At 38.6% G+C, this 20182-nt stretch overlaps 2 protein-coding genes across 32 annotated transcripts in view; both read left to right on the top strand.

Annotated features, from left to right (window-relative positions):
• Positions 1 to 782, top strand: part of LOC141362968 (uncharacterized) — a 30565-nt gene extending 29783 nt beyond the window's left edge. The window contains exons 14-15 of the mRNA XM_073865291.1: positions 25 to 129; positions 692 to 782. Coding sequence (XP_073721392.1) covers positions 25 to 129; positions 692 to 782 — 196 coding nt within the window. The remainder of the gene's footprint in view (positions 1 to 24; positions 130 to 691) is intronic.
• LOC129453021 (uncharacterized) overlaps positions 29 to 20182 on the top strand; it is a 234820-nt gene continuing 214666 nt past the window's right edge. For all 31 annotated transcript variants that reach the window (XM_073865319.1, XM_073865305.1, XM_073865313.1 and 28 more), the window contains exons 1-6: positions 29 to 129; positions 8910 to 9005; positions 10855 to 10956; positions 12445 to 12546; positions 13284 to 13400; positions 19552 to 19636. The gene's annotated coding sequence lies outside the window, so the exon portion shown is untranslated. The remainder of the gene's footprint in view (positions 130 to 8909; positions 9006 to 10854; positions 10957 to 12444; positions 12547 to 13283; positions 13401 to 19551; positions 19637 to 20182) is intronic.

The raw sequence follows: 20182 nt of genomic DNA on the forward strand, positions 1-20182 counted from the left end.
CAGTATCTTTTTTTGCTTTATTAGTGAGAGATCAGGATCACCTGTATCCAGTTCTGTATCTCTAAAGAGTGACTGCTCCATTGGTATTCCACCAAACCTCAGTGAAGAAACACCAACAGCTACTAAAAGGTATTTCATGTGTTTCTAATTGATGGTCACATTTAGACTGTGTCAAGTGTACACATGCACTGTTGTCTGATTATACTGTCTGCCCTTTGCTCACATAAAATTAGGGTAGATGAAAGTAAAGCCAAGCACAACGAAAATTCATCATTCGGCCAGGACTTGTAATTTGGCCTTTGTTAACAGCCACACGAGACCGCCTTCTCTCCGTCTATTTATCTAATCTGAGGTACTGAGCAAAATGTTTTACATCTTTTCTGACTTTTACCGCGAACACACAGTGTACAGTGTCTGCAGTTAAAATCTAGATCGTTTCGTTTGTGGTGAGAACACGATCCGAGATCTAACCGACCTGCAAAAGTACTGCGCATTTTGGACTAAACTAGCTGCAGAAACTAGTCAGAAAAGATGTAAAACATTGTGCTCAGTACCTCAGATTAGATAAATAGGCGGAGAGAAGGCGGTCTCGTGTGGCTGTTAACAAAGGCCAAATTACAAGTCCTGGCCGAATGATGAATTTTCATTGTGTTTTGCTGTACTTTCATCTACCCTAATTTTATGTCTGCAGACAGATGGTGGACACTGCAACAACACTTTTGGTCCGCTACCAGAGTTCGATTGCTGCATTCTCACCTGCACAAACGAACGGCACCAATTGAGCAATCAAACTCCGGTACGATTCAACGAACTAAACAAGGCAGGTGTGAAAACACGCTTAATTTGCGTCAATTTAAACCCGTCATTTTTCCCGCTTGCGTTTTAATGACAGCAGAGAGACTTGCCCACAGTCTCCACATACCATCCCCTCAAAGATCCCCAAGATACCAGTGCCCACTCCACGAATGCGGCAAATAGGGATGTGCCCGAAGCTGAATGCGTCATTCGGAAGGGCACGGATAATGGCTTCAAAACGAATAACGAATTCATCCGAATAACAGAGAAAATATTCGGCCAGACATAATCACGTGTTTACTTGAACAGCGCTAAATTATAAACCCCTTAAAGCACATATATGTGTGTGAAGTGAATGAGTGCAATCTTTAAGATGACATGAATGACATTTTCTGCGCGTCCCTTATTTAGAAACGCGAGCTGTTTTGGAATTAGTTTAAAATCTTAAAACGCTGCTAATATCAAACTTCTTTTAACCCAACTGTAAAAAATTACCCTTTTAGTTTTTTTATTTATTTTATTTAATTACACAAGACCAGAAAACCTTGATAAAATGCTGCACTCTGATAATACAATATTCGTTAATAACTCCGTGTCTCCGCGTGACTTCGGTCACAAATGATCTTTTAATTACTTCAAGTTAAAGCAAGCTTCATTGTCAATCTAGGTGAATATAAAATAAGTTAATAGATAAAAAAAATACAAAAATGTAACATTTTAAAAGCAAAATTTTAACTGAAGATTACTATGACATGAATTGCAATTAACATAAAAATAAAGTAAGTAAACAACAACTGAAACATTTGAATTAAATCTTTCTAATTTCTTTATTGTTTATCATGTATCTGATTTTTAAATAATAAAGCGAACTGTAATTCGACGTTTTAAACGAATATCTGATTATTTATTAATTTAGATGAAGATTAATGAGAGAGTTTTATTTTTAAACAATTAGTTCTGTTCGCAAACGCTGTATGGACATAGATAATAATAAGCTCAGCAAGTTTGTTCAAATGCTTATTATGTTTTCATACATTCTTGTCAAAACCGTTGTTTTTGAACTATTCTGTCAGTGCACGTAATTGCACGTCTGTGCATTGCGTTTCGGATCTGTCAGTCAGCGCGAGTCTTGTCGATCTTAATAACTTTTTAACATAAATCAGTCCCGAATGTATCTCTTTTAATGACTCTTTAAACTTCAAGCAAGTCCTGCATTTTATTTCCAAATTCCTGCATGTTTTTAAACCGATGTGACATGACACGAATCTTAGTATATTAGGTTAATCATTTCACTCTCAGAAAACTATTAATTAAACATCTAATACGAGTATTTGAATTAATGTAGGCTACTTATTTTTTCTAAAAAACCTCCCACACATTTAGACAGAATGGGTCACATATGTAACTGTGCTGCAAGATACAATAAACGCTTAAAGGTGATACAGTCAATCCGCTCTCAAGTTCAAAGCACATAGGCACAAGCTGTATGAGGCTTTTGAAAATTTTGAAAAAGTTTGTTTTCCATGCCTATTATTAATGAGAATCAAGTTATTTAAGTCTTTTTGATTAAAATTGTGTATAATTATTTTTAATAAATATTTACAGTTATTTAAGTTATAATTATAATAAAAGCAACATTTCATTTAAAATGCCATTTTCATGTAATACGACAAACTTCCAGTTTAAGACCCGCCCACTTCCGGTTCCATCCGAATACAAATACAGATACAAATAATTTTGAGGTTGTTACAAATACAAATACAGATACAAATACTGACTCCGCTGCACACCCCTAGCGGCAAAGCTACCTTGAGGACCCTTCCCGGATAACTGCGCTGGTGTGGTGGTATTGAGACCAACGAGCAGGAAAGTACAGAGGCAGCTGTCTGGGAAGGTGGTGTTAAGACTAAAAAGTCACTTAAATGTTCCCCGAGGGAGCGATCTCCCTGCTCCAGGCACGATAGCTGTACTGCAGTGAGGTCCATGACAGTATGATGGGGAAAACTAAAACTAAACATGATGACTGTAAATGAAAAACAAAAAAGACTTACAAAGGATCTCTCTAAACACTGAACAGTGTGGTCAGTTTTTGTTTGAAGATTAATTGTTAACATCCCTAACTTAGACTGTGTTAAGGGTCGGTGAATTTTTTTTGTGCTCTGTGACATCTTAAAGCAGAGTTGTGCTTCCCAGAGTTGTGTCTCAATCAGCTCCCTTGCTCAGTAGTAAGGGAACTAATCACCAGTGTTGGGCAAGTTACTGAAAATTAGTAATTAGTTACAGTTACTAGTTACTACTTTTAAAAGTAATTGAATTACTCTACCAGTTACTGTATATCAAAAGTAATTAGTTACTAGGGCAAGTAACTTTTAAGTTACTTTTATGTCTGCTTTTTAAATGTAAACAGTCAAACAATAAAATCATATGGATGGGCTATTTTACATGTAAGACTCTAATATATCACATACTGTAGGAGCCTATTTTGCTTTAGATTCAGCCGTTGAATATTTTTGTTAGAAATTATTTTAATATGTAAGCTTAGTTTATTTATGTATATCATTTAGACAAAAAATCTGTATGTTTAAATTAAAAATATATAATGTGTTAAAATTGTGTACTGTCTCTTTAAGAATTTGGAGACAATTGTGTCAACGTGTCATATTTTCAAAAATAAATTATCATTTTTCTGATTCCATATTTATTTTAATAAGTCAGAAACGTCTTCGCTGTGTCCTGCTGACAGGCAGGGTGTGCGTGTGCAGCAGCTGACGCAAATTTTGCGTCCTCCGAAGGTTAGGCCGTCTCATTTCAGTTCTCTTCGTGGACTTCTGATGCTTCCACCTTGAAAGACTGAGTGCTCACCTTTTAAGGTCACATACTTAGCAGGTCACAGCCCTTGAATTGGGACAAATACAGCTTGTGAAGCTTGCGGCGGGTAGTGCGCTCTTTGGTCATTTATTGTTTGTATATTTTTTATGTTTGTTTTAAATGATACTCAGGATTAAAGGAAGATATTTAATCAGAAAACGGAGTACGTGGATTGTTTTGTCGGACGGACACTGATCGAGTGCAATGTTTTGTCGGATGCGGAGCGAGTGAAACTGAAACTGAAACTAAAAGCGAGCTCACACATACTATGGAGTTTTAACACGGGTGTACAGCGCAGTGTGAATATTTTACTGGAAACAACAATTGCGGATCGTTCTCTTCCATGAAGACCGATGTAAACATCTAACAATATATTCACATTTCTCAGATTTATTGCTTTTGTGGACTACAAATGCAAGTTAATGTCATACTGGGATTGCTTGGCAAAGATAATTTACAAACATGAGACTGGATGGATTATGACTTGCGCACAATTTTTAAACAAAGGTATGTTTTCCCTTTAGATATTTCATGTTCATTATGCACTGTAGGCCATAATTAGTTTAATAATTCATTGCACCGCCAACCATGGTCCTGTGACGTTAGATCAGAAATGTCTTATCTGCAAGTGTTTTTTTTTTTTTTTACAAAATAGAGTAACGCGAGTAACAAACTCATTTATATTTCAGTAATTGTAATTGCGTTCGTTACTTTGTTACATGCTCGTTACTGCTAAAAGTAGTGGAATTACAGTACTCCCATTACTGCTGATCAGGGAGTTGATCATTTTAAGGGCTGTCTCAATTGCAAAATTATTCCAGCGCCCTGGAACGTTAATTCCCTAAAAATTCCCACAGTGCAACGCAAAACCCAGTAAGCATCGATGCTCACTTTGCTCCCTTACCGGAAATCACGTGACCTCTCCTAAAGCTCTCCAACCGAACATCACGTGATCAAATTCAATCAACTTTGTGAAATGCAACAGTACTTTAATAAAGACAAACATTTGTTTTAGTGTTAAATATAAACACACACCACTAGGGGGGCCCCCTTGCTCTTAATTTAATGTGGCGCTGCACGGAGCGATTGGAGTGTGAGATCACTGTTTCGTGAGAGCCATTCGAAAGCATGAGATCGGACATGCAGTCCGATCTAACAATACTTTAATTTGATTTGTCCATCAGTCTTCGCAGCATGCAGTTGAATGCACTTATAAACATGCGTCCTGATTGATTTGGTTCTAGTACAGAGTAGGAAAGACAAAATGAGCCATGAAGGTGAAGTAAAAAGATTAAGAACATATTAATGTTTAAAAGTCCTATTTAGTCTTGACTTACCATGCAAATGATTTATTACACACTCTGTCTCCAGATTATGTTGGAAATGTCACATGATAAAATGTCAGTACGCATCAATAGTCATAATCTTTCAAACATGATTTAAAGAAATAAACACATTCATTCATGCAAGATGTTGTGAAAATTCCGTTATAGTTCTCTGACAGCTGTTTTTGTTTTATTTTATCCATAATTTTCTATTAGTTTCCTTGATTTTCTGCATCTCTTAAAGAATATATTTGGCAGTAGACCTTGTTTTCTAAATACCAGATTAAGGGCTTTTTAGAAAAAAAATTCAATGTTATAAGTGGAAAGGTTTCTGATGTGTGACATCCATTATAGCAATAAAACAGCTATAAAATAACACAATGTGTTTTTATTAATTTTGTTTATAGCTACATTAACATACAGTAGATGTGTTTTTATGAACTGACAAGGCCCCGTCACAAAGTTGCTTAGGGCCGTCAGAAATCTCGGATTGGCTCTGATTACTGTGATACTGACAAGCCAACCACAGAAGATGACAAGCAACCACAACAACCACACTGTTCACGTTTTATTCATGAAGCTGTGCCCTTTTTTGTTTTACACGTCATACACATTTCTATAATAAAGCCCAAAATAAATGGTCAGGAGTTTGTTTTCCTTAAATTATTCGAAATGTAAAAGTACTAGGCTATTCTATTCAAATTTCTTTAAATAATACAGTGAATGGGTAAAAATCCTGAAATAAAATTTTCAATGGAAGCGAAATTACAACAGATGACAGAATTGGTGTCGCCTGCCTCTAAATGCTAGCCTGGTGCAACCAGACTCTCATACATTCATTTCATTTGTACAGAGAGTCTGGCCACGGTCCATTGCAAAGCGTTACTTCCGTTAAGGAGGGTCCTCTGTTGAAGTTGAAAACTATTGGATCTGCCCAGAGTCACTCTGAATCTGCCATAACCAATCGCTAACGTTTGGTCGTGAGGTATGTCACTCAGTCTGGCGCACGACCTCAACGTCTGCGTTCTTAGCCACTCCCCGCTGTTCGCTGATTGGACCTGCAGATTTTTGCCGGAGAAAACGAAACTCTACAGAGCAGTCCTAGACGTTCTTCTGAAGCGAAATGAAAATTAAGCGGAAGAACGTAGGAGGGCGGAGCCAGGCTATCTAAATGCAAGAAACAGGATAAAAAAATCAAGTTGTTATGGATGGCATTTAAGCTTGATTTGAAATGACAAAATCTAAGTGACTACTGTAACATGATCTCTCAAACTTTATTTAAATTAATTCGTTTTTATACTATATTTTATAGATATAGCAAACGTTAATTTATCTACTAATATATTTTTGAAAATTCCCTATTTTTAAATGCATTCCTTTCTGTGTTACAGTTTTTTGTACATTTACAGGTGCACACATACTGGCTAATTTTGATTTCATTAAGACACTGGTGTGTTCCGTATTGACAAGGCACCATAAATTTGCACTTTTTTATAATTTTCACAAAGTTGAATGCCTTCCAAATGTTCTTTAAATATACAAACATACTGTTGTGATGAGGCAGAGATGAGTGAGGATCCAAGTGCAGTTTAAAGTAAATTTAATATAAAACAAGAAACAGTTAAACAGACAGGCAGGCAAAACACAGAGCTAAACTGAAACAACATTAAACAATGACTAGCAACAGGGTAGTGAACAAACAGAGTATATATGTACAACAAGAACCAATCACAAAGCAGAGACAATGAGTAACTATGACAACACACGAGAGGGAATGAATGAGTCTAACGAGTGTCCATGATAACTAACAAGTGGGCGGAGCAAACAATCAACAATGGCGGAGGATTGAGTGAAGTCAGCAGAGCAGGTGGCCAGGGCGGTGCAGGTAGAGCAGGAAGCCAGGGCGGTGCAGGTAGAGCAGACGGCCCAGGCGAATCGGACGTCTCAGTTCGCTCAGGTGACTCACTCGGCTCAGGTGACTCACTCGGCTCAGGTGACTCAGGTGACTCATTGAACTCAAAAATGAAAAAATTGGTTGAACCGGCAGACTCTTTCGGCCCGGCTGGCTCCGTTGCCCCGATCGGCCCGGCTGGCTCCGTTGGCCCAATCGGCCCGGTCGTGGAGACAGGTGGTTTAATGACGCCGGCCGCCCAAACCGACACCATCGGGGTATCCCCTAGGCTCGCGACCAACCGGTTTGCCCAGGCCTCAACTGGACATACCGGTGTAGCAGCCATCATGTGAACAGGCTTGGGACTTGGCGAAGACAGGACTAGCGTGGTGCATTCGGGCGTCCGTGGCTGCTCTGGCTTGGCATCCCACGGACCCCGATGCCTACTGTCCCCCCCAAAAAAAATATTTGGGATCGGCGTCCCTCCCAATTCTGCTCACTGTGAGAGAGGATCCGCCTAACAGTAGCGCCAAGTTCACAAAGTCCAAAAATGACCCTACCTCTTGGCCACGAGGCATTAAATAGCGCAAACTGTCCTGTAATCCAAAGCGGAAAATGTCCTTAAGCGCTTTCTCACAAAAATCCACTTGGTTACAAAGTTCCAGAAACAAATCCACATATTCCTCAATGGGTGAATCCTCCTGGTGCAACCACAAAAGAATGTCTGCTGGATCCATTGTGGCTAGTCGTTCTGTTGTGATGAGGCAGAGATGAGTGAGGATCCAAGTGCAGTTTAAAGTAAATTTAATATAAAACAAGAACCAGTTAAACAGACAGGCAGGCAAAAAACACAGAGCTAAACTGAAACAACATTAAACAACGACTAGCAACAGGGTAGTGAACAGAGTATATATGTACAACAAGAACCAATCACAAAGCAGAGGCAATGAGTAACTATGACAACACACGAGAGGGAATGAATGAGTCTAATGAGTGTCCATGGTAACTAACAAGTGGGCGGAGCAAACAATCAACAATGGGGAAAACAGCAGACAGAAACACAGGGCAAAAACACAGACAGAATCATTACACATACAATATATCAAAAGAAAGAACAGACCCTCTGCTTAAAAAAAAAACAATGTTTCATCCTAACTTTGTTTGTTATATTTTTATCACCTCTCAAATTTTGATCAAAAAGCTGAGATAATTGCATTTTTATGAAGAACTTTTGTTAGAGATCAGATTCAGAGCGATGATCAAAACTTACATGGAGTTTTTATTGTTGAGTGAATGCTTTAGTGTTTTATAAGTTGTGTAAGATCGCCACCTAGTGGATAATAGCGGAAACATGGACTGCTGTAAAAACTTGTCATTGGCAGTGAAGCGTTTTCTTAATTGACGATATGACTGAACAATATTTATTGGCATTTATCTGGATATTGCCATTAATTGGGCAAGCGTTGAAAATTTTTAAATTATGATTTAAGACTGTGGTGTTTATTTACATAAATCAGTACGTAGCAACAGTGATGCAGTGATACTTAAGCTATGTAATGCAGTCTGAACCGTGGGGTTACCGGGTATTTTATCACAGCTTAGAACGCTTTTCAACCAATCAGAATGAAGGACCAGAACTACCCATTTTATAATATTAAATATACCAATGTTGATGTTTGTCTGACCTGACAAAGACGTGTGTGGTCGAAACGTTGTCTTTAAACAAATACTAAGAGCAGTTTAGCAGTGTACCCACTTTTTGTTGTGATCGAGCCCATGCCCGAAATTGTTTTGTGGATGTGCACACATTTTACACATTTTTTTTACTTTATATATACCAATGTAAACATTAGAAAAAGTGGGTAAAAGACCAACAATAACATAAACAAACACAGAGCTGCTGTTGCAGGCTGTCACTAGTACGGCGCTATCTTATGCCATAAAAATTGCTGTTGTCTGGTTAAAATTTCTGCACAGATTATTATGTAGTAAAATATATTTGTATTTCTGTTTGTTTATTGTGTCATTAGAGACAAATCAGGATCTGTATCCAGCTCTGCGTCTGTGAAGAGTGACTACTCCAGAGGTAAAGGAGCAAACGTCAATGAGAAAACACCTACCAGAAGGTATTTCATGTGTTTCGTATTACTGGTCACTAGGGTTGGGAATTGAATTTCGATTCCAATTCTGGAATCAAATCCATAAGAAAGGAATAAGATTCTTGTCACAACATTTATAGTAAAAGCATTTTCAGTTGTTGAGTCGCCATCATTTAGGTAGGTGTTACATTACGAGGGAAATTTATTTAAAAATCATTTTGAGCTAGCCTAGCCATGTTTGTTTATGTTTTGTAGCTCCTAAATAAGTTTTTATGTAGACTCCTTTTTTGTGTTCAGCTGTAATGGCACAAAATAAAAATTTTGATCTATAAAGGCTACCCCCCAAAAAAATACTTGGGGGAGCATCAACCATCCTGAGAACAGGCGTAGGAGACCGCAGTTATCCATGTGGCACAGGAAACCAGGATGGCGCTGGTTGTGCTTATAGTAGTTTTTTGGGTATATAACTGATCATACACTATATTAAAATTATACTAGGCCTATGATGTCACCCAGTCAAACTTTAGTTTTCTCAGTTAACTTTTGTTTCATAATTAAAAGAGTCCAGGGTGCAATCCTGCGACTGTGCCACAATTGTTCTCACCACGATTATTATGAGAAAAGGTCGAAATAACCGATAAACAAGTAGACATCATTTTAGATTAGTTAACCGGCTGTACTTTGCTACATTAACAATAAGTTAGTTGTGCTAGGGAAATCCAAAGCCAATCAAAGTAATAAACGGAGTACGTCATTTTAAGATTTGAGGAGAAGTCCAGCTGTACTTTGCTATATTAATTATAAGCTATCTCTGCAAGCTAGGCCAAGGCCATGAGAACCAATAAGCAGAATATATCATTTTAGATATGAGGAAGGATTCAGCTGCACTTTTGCTACGTCAAATAAAATTAATTGTGGCACACCGAGACCAATTAGAAGAGTATACATCATCTCAGATAAGAAGTGTTTGATCTTACTGTATAAAAATGGAGTCAGATGTTAGGAGGGCAGATGATCTTTGAGCACCTCTTTGAGGGGTGTGGATTGTCTCACTTTGTTGGCTCGAGTGAATAAAGTAATTTTTTTTGGCACCTGGTCTCCTGAGTATTTTTTCTTATGAAGATTCAAGCTAAGACTTTTTGCCACTACGTGCTCTGGACCTGGAGACAGAGACAGTAGAGAGAAAGGCTGGCATAGCCAGGTTAGCAAACAACAGGTTATTCTAGGCAGATAGAACATTGAGCTCGGTAATAGTCATCTTGGGCCAGGCAAAGAGTTCATAGTGTTCCTTTATGGCCATCATGGAACAGGCAGAGAGTTCAGGGTCAGCCATCTTGGGCAGGACAGAGAGTTCATGGTCGGCCATCTTGGGCAGGACAAAGAGTTCATGGTCGGCCATCTTGGGCAGGACAGAAACTTCATGGTTGGCCATTTTGGGCAGAACAGAGAGTCTATGGGAGTCATGCACTGCCATCTTGGCAAGGGCAGAGTCTATGGAGCTTGGTAGTAACTATATTTGCTGACCTACAGGACACAGGGAACTCGGGGTAACCATCTCAGCCTCTATAGGAAACTCGGGGAACAAAGAAACAGGCCTTATGGTCATGACAGGAAATTCAAAAAACTTAGGCTCAGCAGACTTGGTAGAGACGGGAAGCTCAGGGGACTCAGATTCTAACCCTTCAGCAGAAATAGGAAGTGCAGAGAACTCGCATGACTCTGGTGACTCTGGCAATTCACATGACTCAGACTGCCACAAGTATGGCACTTTCTTATGTCATAAAAATTGCAGTTTAACTGTTGTCTGGTTAAAATTCCTGCACAGATTATTATGTAGTAAAATATTCGTATTTCTGTTTCTTTATTGTGTCATTAGAGACAGATCAGCATCTGTATCCAGCTCTGTGTCTGTGAAGAGTTACTACTCCAGAGGTAAAGGAGCAAACGTCAATGAGAAAACACCAACAGCTACCAAAAGGTATTTCATGTGTTTCTTATTACTGGTCACTAGGGTTGGAAATCTTGTTTTGATTCTCCGGACCACACGATCACATCATTTTACGTTATCTGCCAAGACCTGAGTCACCTGACCTATAGCCATCTGCGCACAGTTCGCTCAAAAACTTAGTCGGTTCGCACAATAGACCGTGGTGAAAGGTGCTCTAAAGTTTGACTGCATTTTGTAAAATCAGAAAAAGTACTATGTATTACGTTGCACGATGGGCGTCACCAGCAATATAGCAAAGCACCTGTTTTTCTATTACCTTATCGGATTAAAAGAATGCACCCTGTTTAATGTGTTGCCCATCCAGAGTGCTGACTCTGCCGAGTGCTATTCATTAGCCGCCGCCGACAGTAGTGTAGCCCCGGCACATGCTACATGCGAGATTCCCTTCTCCCTCGCTTCAAAAGAAAGGCTCACACAGCAAAAAACTGACAGATTGCAAATCACAACATTTATAGTAAAAGGGCTGCAGGCATTTTCTGTTGTTGAGTCGCCATCATTTAGGTAGGTGTTACATTACGAGGGAAAATTATTTAAAAATCATTTTGAGCTAGCCTAGCCATGTTTGTTTATGTTTTGTAGCTCCTAAATAAGTTAGCTGTAATGGCACAAAATAAAACATTTTGATCTATAAAGGCTACCCCCCAAAATTACTTATGGGAGCATCAGCCATCCTGAGAACAGGCGTAGGAGACCGCAGTAATCCATGTGGCACAGGAAACCAGGATGGCGCTGGTGGTGCTCTGGACCTGGAGACAGAGACAGTAGAGAGAGAGGTTGGCATAGCCAGGTTGGCAAACGACAGGTTATTCCAGGCAGATAAAACATTAAGTTCGGTAATAGTCATCTTGGGCCAGGCAGAGAGTTCATAGTGTTCCTTAATGGCCATCATGGAACAGGCAGAGAGTTCATGGGCGGCCATCTTGGGCAGGACAGAGAGTTCATGGTCGGCCATCTTGGGCAGGACAAAGAGTTCATGGTCGGCCTTCTTGGGCAGGACAGAGAGTTCAGGGTGGGCCATTTTGGGTAGAACAGAGTGTATATGGGAGTCATGCACGACCATCTTGGCAAGAGCAGAGAGTCTATGGAGCTTGGGAGTGACCATATTTGCTGACCTACAGGACACATGGAACCCAGGAGTAACCATCTCAGCCTCTATAGGAAACTCAGGGAACATAGAAACAGGCCTTATGGTCATGACAGGAAATTCAGGAAACTTAGGCTCAGCAGACTTAGTCAAGACGGGAAGCTCATGGGACTCAGATTCTAACCCTTTAGCAGAAATAAGAAGTGCAGAGAACTCGCGTGACGCCTGGGCAATTCACATGACTCAGACTGCCACTAGTATGGCGATATCTTATGCCATAAAAATTGCAGTTTAACTGTTGTCTGGTTAAAATTTCTGCACAGATTATTATGTAGTAAAATATTTTTATTTCTGTTTGTTTATTGTGTCATTAGAAACAGATCAGGATCTGAATCCAGCTCTGTGTCTGTGAAGAGTGACTACTCCAGAGGTAAAGGAGCAAACGTCAATGAGAAAACATCAACAGCTACCAAAAGGTATTTCAGGCGTTTCTTATTTTCTTATAACTGGTCACTAGGGTTGGGAATCGAATTTCGATTCCAATTTTGGAGTTAGGATATTTTAAGGGCTTCCTGCCTGTCTTGGACGCCATCTTGAAAATTACACCTTTCTAGTGGTCAAACTTTGGTAAACTTTTAGTATGTTTTTAGGGACACCTTATACTAAAAAAAATAGCTGAGAAACCTTTTGTAAGAATTTTTTAGGGTTAGATGGGGTTTTTTCATATATGCAGCCACCTAAAGATATTTTAGTTTTGACATCATGTGCAGTGGCTGTGCGAGTATTGCGTCTCTCAACAGCAGAACACTCACAAACTCCCCTGCACAGAGCCCGCACACTCTCTACTCTCCCTCACAGCCAATGCACGCTTTGCATTGTTTCTAGAAAACCAATCAAATCATGTCCAGTGTGTGCATCGGTGCATGCTGCACTCGTGGTGGAAGGAATCAACGTCTAGATGGGTGTCAAACGAACGGATAACTAGAAGTAGTGCACAGATCGCACAGATATAAAATAATAACATTATTACATAATAAAACATAATAATTATAAAATGGTCGTCGAGGGCCCCTCACATGCCAGTGCTCAATGTACTCGGTCATCCTTAAACCCCCACTGATGACGCTACTGTCCACCTTCTGTCTGCTAATTATAAACATGCTTTTACTGGATTAGTTTCCATATGATTTATTGATTTGTGTTTGTTTATCAGTAACCAGGGGCAGGAGATCTTAATAAATATTGGTGCAGAGATTACTCGGTGGAAAGCTCTAAAACAACAAAAGAAAATAAATAGTGATGAAGAACTGGCATCTTTTCTTCTGAACAGGTGAGTACGATTTTTAGTTTTTATGACCATAAATAATTTACCATCCTAAGTTGAAACTTAGAAGAATAATTTGTTCCTCAATTTTTTTGTGCACAAATTTCTATTGCTGAAATGCTGAAAATAACAAATGTAACATAATTTGTAACACTGACAATTATTTAAGATGCGGTAACTATGACAAACCATGACAAAGACATTAACATTCAATGACTGACACCAGACAACTGAAACACTGGGGCTTTATACACATGGGTTAACAAGATAACGACACACCTGGGAAACAATCAACACAAGGACCAATGAACAAAAGAACTACAAAAGACTAGAAAACATGACTGACAATGACAAGACATCAAAATAAGGGACATAGACTGGGCAGACACAGAGAGAGTTCATTACAATATCACATTGTATTCTTCCATATTTCTGACTTTAATTTGAAGTGCAGGTGATACTTTCATCATAGACCTCATATAGTATTAGTGCACACAACTCGGCTTTGCATGCTGTTGTTTGCTGTTGCTTTGCCGGGGGCGTATGCTTATAGTACAACAACACATTTGAGAAGAAAGATAAGAAAATATCTAAAGTATCTTCTTCGTATTTAAGTTATGAACGTGTCAATGTTTAAAAGGTTGCAACAAATAACGCTTCACTTATGCTAAATAGCAGATCTATAAAGTTACAATGCTCAAAGTTCAATGCAACGGAAGATATTTGCTTCAACAGAAATTGCTTTTAAAAAAACTACAGCAAATGTCTGGATCGCCTACAACAACCCTGCTCTTATAGCTAAATGCTGTAATAAAGCCACTATAGTAAAGCCATGGTTTGTTTTCAAAATAGGCTGTTCTGGCGACAGATATTTGGCTACACTTAGACCAATTTCGAGTAGACGTCACAGTTACATCACTGCAAGCTGCGTGCAATGTGGTTGCAGAAAAACAGTGGAAATTAATTACACACGAGTGAAACGAGCAAGATAACTCTCTAGAAAATGTCCTGTTGTGCTGTTGAGTGCCAAATAGGAATGCCAAAAAAGCTGGCTTTCATTTTTATAGAATACCATCGTCGAAGACACATTTGAAGATAAACGTAGGTGTTTATGTTTGCAATAAGCCCTTAAACGGACAGACTAGAGCAATGAAATCATCTGGAAATGTATATATAAACAGGCCTAATTTGTGTGTAAACATAATACTTTTATAATAGTTTTAGAACAAACACTATAAATATAAGGAAAAAATAATAGAAAACAGGAAAATGAGGAAATATTTAATAAACGTTATTATATAAAATACATGATAGTATTGCTTTATATGTACTTTAGCGATTCAGACTGTAAAAAATAATTGATTTAGCAAAAAAGAACAATACATATACATTACATACATGCATATCAAGCCATTTAAACGTTTTATTTATTTAAAAAATAAACGTAACGCGATTAAAATGCTATAAGAAACATTGCACTAAAGGGAAACATAGGGGAATCGGACTTCGACAGAACACTGGATCCATAACAATCACGGTTTAATGCTAATCCTGTATATTAGACTCCGTTCCCACAAAATTACTTAAAGAGGTATTCCCTGTAGTGTCAGACCCAGTACTAAATATCTTTAACTCATCGCTAGAATTAGGATATGTTCCAACAGCTTTCAAACTAGCAGTTATTATTAAACCGCTCATTAAAAAAACAAACCTTGACCAGGGAGATCTTAATAACTTTAGACCAATCTCTAATCTCCCTTTTCTTTCTAAAATACGCACATTCTTAGTGAATAATAGTATGTATGAAAAGTTCCAATCAGGATTCAGGCCCCACCATAGCACAGAGACAGCACTGCTTAGAGTTACAAATGACCTCCTATTAACATCCAGTCGTGGTGAAATCTCAATCCAATTCAATTCAATTCAATTTTATTTATATAGCGCTTTTCACAAGTGTTAATTGTTGCAAAGCAGCTTTACATGAGAAGATGTAGAGGAGAACACAGAAAATCAATAGATAATATAAGAAGTAGAGAAAGCGGTTAAACCGTACAAGCGAGCATATTAATAATGTAACGTATACAGTAAAGTGCTAAGTTAAGCCAAAGTTGGCTGACTCTCCCTGGGACTAAAAACCCTCTAGGAAAAAAAACCCAATGGGAAAAAGTCCTAGAAGGACAAAAACCCTTGGGAGGAATTAATATATATTTATATATATATATATATATATATATAGAAACGGTAGGGATAGGAGGCGGGTAAGCGAATTAAACTGGTTTAGCCGGTGGTCGTTGGTCGGGCATCGGCTGGTCATCACGTTGAAGGACAGCCAGTGGATCAGTGATGCAATGATCTTCACAGCAACCGGAACTGGGTCTGTTTGTCTCATGGTCCTCGTGGTCGAGGACGAGACAGGGAGAGAAAAACAGAATTCTATTAGCGTAGGGGCCGTTCGCATGCAATGCAAGTGTCAAACATTATAGTGGTTCAAGTCAGCTCGGTTCCAGACAGGCTAACTATTGCGGCAATAGTATATTACCCATATGAGGTATGTGAGTGCTTTGTTCTAGACAAACTAACTACTGCGGGAAATGTACATTTATTGGACATGTTATGTGAATGCTTTGTTAAAGAAGAATGTCTTAAGTTTAGATTTAAATTGATCGACTGTGTCTGATACTCGAACATTATTTGGTAAATCATTCCAGAGCTTAGGGGCTAAGTAGGAAAAGGATCTACCACCTTTAGACACTTTTGATATTCTAGGGATAATTAAGTGACCAGAATTTTGTGAGCGTAGTTTACGTGATGGATTGTATTCTGATAGTAGTTCTTTAATATACGAAGGCGCTAGGCCATTTAAGGCTTTGTAGGTGATTTGAAATATTTTAAATTGTATGCGATATTTAACTGGTAGCCAGTGTAAAGATGCCAGAATTGGACTGATGTGGTCATACTTTTTAGATCGAGTAAGCACTCTTGCGGCGGCGTTTTGAACCAGCTGTAGCTTGTTTACCTGATTTGCATGGCATCCCCCGAGTAACGAGTTACAATAGTCTATTCTAGAGGTCATAAAAGCATGTATAAGCTTTTCTGCGTCTGATGCAGACAGCATATGGCATATTTTTGAGATATTTCTAAGATGGAAGAATGCTGTGCGGCAGATGTTGGCGATATGACTATCGAAAGATAGATTGCTGTCGAACATTACGCCTAAATTCTTAACCGTGGAAGATGGCACCACCGTGCAGCCATCTATGGGCAACTTGTAATCTGACATATTATGTTTGTAGCGATTCGGTTCAATAATAAGTATCTCTGTCTTATTAGAGTTTAGCATAAGAAAGTTTTGTGCCATCCAGTCCCTAATATCACTAATGCAGTCTGTTAGCTTAGAAAACTGGTGGGTTTCGCTAGGATGTGACGAGATGTAAAGCTGGGTATCATCCGCATAGCTGTGAAAACTTATTTTATGTTTCCTGATAATGTCTCCTAGAGGTAACATATATAACGAGAATAGGATAGGGCCTAGAACTGATCCCTGAGGTATGCCGTATTTAACGGGGGAGTGACATGACTCTTCCTCATTTACATAAACAAAGTGATATCGATTGGTTAGATACGATCTGAACCAGGCTAACGCCTGACCACTGATGCCAACATAGTTTTCTAGTCTATTGAGTAAGATTGTGTGATCTATTGTGTCGAAGGCTGCACTAAGGTCTAGTAATATAAGGATTGAGATTTCACCACGATCGGATGTTAATAGGAGGTCATTTGTAACTCTAAGCAGCGCTGTCTCTGTGCTATGGTGGGGCCTGAATCCTGATTGGAACTTTTCATATGTATTATTATTTTCTACGAATGTGCGTAGCTGGCTTGCCACTACTTTTTCTAATATATTAGAAAGAAAAGGTAGATTTGAGATTGGTCTAAAGTTATTAAGATCTCCCTGGTCAAGGTTTGGTTTTTTAATGAGCGGTCTAATAACTGCTAGTTTGAAAGCTGTTGGAACGTATCCTAATTCTAGAGATGAGTTAAAGATATTAAGTACCGTGTCTGACACTACATGAAATACCTCTTTTAGTAATTTTGTGGGAACGGGGTCTAGTATACAGGACGATGATTTGGATGACGTTACTAGTTTAGAGAGCTCTTCTATTGTAGTAGGATTAAATGACTCAAGATGTTCGTTTGGTAATCTAGTGGAAAATGTACTATTGGGTAGAGTGGTGGCTGCTTGCGTAGTTTCTATGTTTTCCCTAATAAACATAATTTTGTTAGTAAAGAAGTTCATGAAGTCATCACTATTGTGTTGGAGTTTACTATTGGTTTCTGTTTGTTCTTTGTTTCTAGTCAGTTTCGCAACTGTGCTAAATAGAAAACAAGGGTTGTTATGATTTTCTTTAATAAGCGTACTGAGATAGGTAGATCTGGCAGTTTTAATAGCCTGTCTGTAGTGTTGAACACTCTCTTTCCATGCTGAACGCCATACCTCTAACTTTGTGCTTCGGTAGTTTCTTTCCATTTTTCTAGATACTTTTTTAAGGGCTGCAGTATGATGGTCATACCATGGAGCTGGCGGTTTTTCTTTGATTCTCTTTTTTCGAATCGGAGCAACGGCATCCAACGTGCTAGAGCAGACGTTGTTCATGTTTTCTATTATAATATCTAGATCTTCACAGTTATCTGCTACATGTTTCATTTGAGACAGGTCTGGAAGAGTGCTAATAAAGCTATCTTTAGTGGTGGAAATTATTGTTCTGGCTAATCTGTAGCATGTTGTAGCATAATCCGTATATTATTAGACCTTAGTGCAGCCTTTGACACAATAGATTATACAATCTTACTCAATAGACTAGTAAACTATGTTGGCATAAGTGGTCAGGCGTTAGCCTGGTTTAGATCGTATCTAACCAATCGCTATCATCACTCGATCTAAGAAGTATGACCACATAAGCCTAATTCTGGCATCTTTACACTGATTACCAGTTAAATATCGCATACAATTTAAAATATTACTAATCACCTACAAAGCCTTAAATGGCCTAGCACCCTCATATCTTAGAGAATTACTATCAGAATACAATCCATCACGCACACTACGGTCGCAAAATTCTGGTCACTTGATTATCCCTAGAATATCAAAAGTGCCTAAAGGTGGTATATCCTTTTCCTACTTAGCCCCTAAGCTCTGGAATTATTTACCAACCGATGTCTGAGAATCAGACACAGTAGATAACTTTAAATCTAGACTTAAAACTTTTCTTTTCAACAAAGCATTCACATAATTGGTCTAGTAGAGGTAGCCTACTTATCTCGCAATAGTTATTTTTTACGGAACAAAGCACTCACATACCTCATCTGGGTAATCAGACAAACAGTGCTAGCTTTGTACAGCTAAAGAAAGGCAAAGAGGTTTTGGGGAGGTTGGATTTGTGAAATATGTAAAATTATTGTAAATGTTCAATAAATCTAAATATTGTGTTAGGTCACACATTACTGGTTATTTGTTACAATTAGTAGATCTTTTTTTTGTCGGTGGGTTATGACTAACTTTTTTCACCGGCTACCACCATAAGTATATTTCAGATTTGTGTGAAGCAGTTTATAGACCCTTTTACAGCCCACATGATCAAATAGCCTGTCCGCGCATTCTGACAACAGAAGTGGTGTTATTCCCCATCAGTTCTAACGTGTTAGTAACTCTTTATAAAAACTGTTTCCCAGCATCAAATGGTCTGGTTGTTGCGTTTGGTTGCACTAATATAATATACTAATATATGTATATATGTATCTTGCAACTTTATATTTGACCATCTGCTAACATCTTCTAGCCACTCCACTATAGTACACGGATCTGGTGGCTGAGTTGAAAAAGTTAATAATTCAACTTTTTAAAATAACTTTCTCTGTCTGTGTTGCTTCGCTGCTGATTCCTACCGTACTTCCGTTGCCAATATGCGCGCGCATGCGTTGCCACGTCATCATTGTGTATAGACAGTAAAAGGGTCTATAGCAAACTTTGTAGGACTACAGAACCCAATATAAATTTGATTATTCTTATCTCTTAAAATACCAGTTTTCAAAAGTAAAATCTCGATATTTTTATATTTTGTCTTAGTGGCAAGTTTTTATTTTTATCTTTTGCCAACAGGGTTCAGATTGAGACATCAGATGCAGGCATCCAGAGTTACAGGTTTCACAAATATTTCAGAGAAAATCTTTTATGGATCTTCCAGGTAAGATGTGTAAACCCTTTAGAGTTTGATGTCTTGCCACAGTATAATTTTTCCCCCCATACCTTTGAAATAAACTACAAATATATATTACACTTCTCTACTCTTACATGCAGTTGTTGGAACCAGTTCTAGAAGCTCAGGGTATTTGATGTATTTTTGACTTTATAGTTCCCTTTCAGTCGGTCACTACGACGTCACGTCGTGACCGACGAATTGGGGAACCGCTTCGCAGGTGACCTATCTACTTCGAGAATTATCAGAAACGCCAATGAACTTGGCATGCAGGTATTTGCATAATGCCGGCGCCGCCCCGCGAGGTGCGTATATAAGGCGCAGGTGCATAATACCAAATCAGCTTTATTGCTTCGAAGCCGGCAGACATCTGCTCTCGAGAAGCTTTCCAAACTGATCTTCGTAGATCCTGTTCTGAAGGGAAGAAAATAAGATCTCAGCTTGCTGAAGTTGGTTGGGCAAAGACACCTCAGCGGAGGCTCGCAGTGTTTTTTCTCCACCCTTTCTCTCTCTCTCTGTCTCTTTAATTTAGGA

This window comes from Misgurnus anguillicaudatus, unplaced genomic scaffold (genome assembly GCF_027580225.2).
Source record: "Misgurnus anguillicaudatus unplaced genomic scaffold, ASM2758022v2 HiC_scaffold_31, whole genome shotgun sequence".
NCBI classification, from domain to species: Eukaryota; Metazoa; Chordata; class Actinopteri; order Cypriniformes; family Cobitidae; genus Misgurnus; species Misgurnus anguillicaudatus.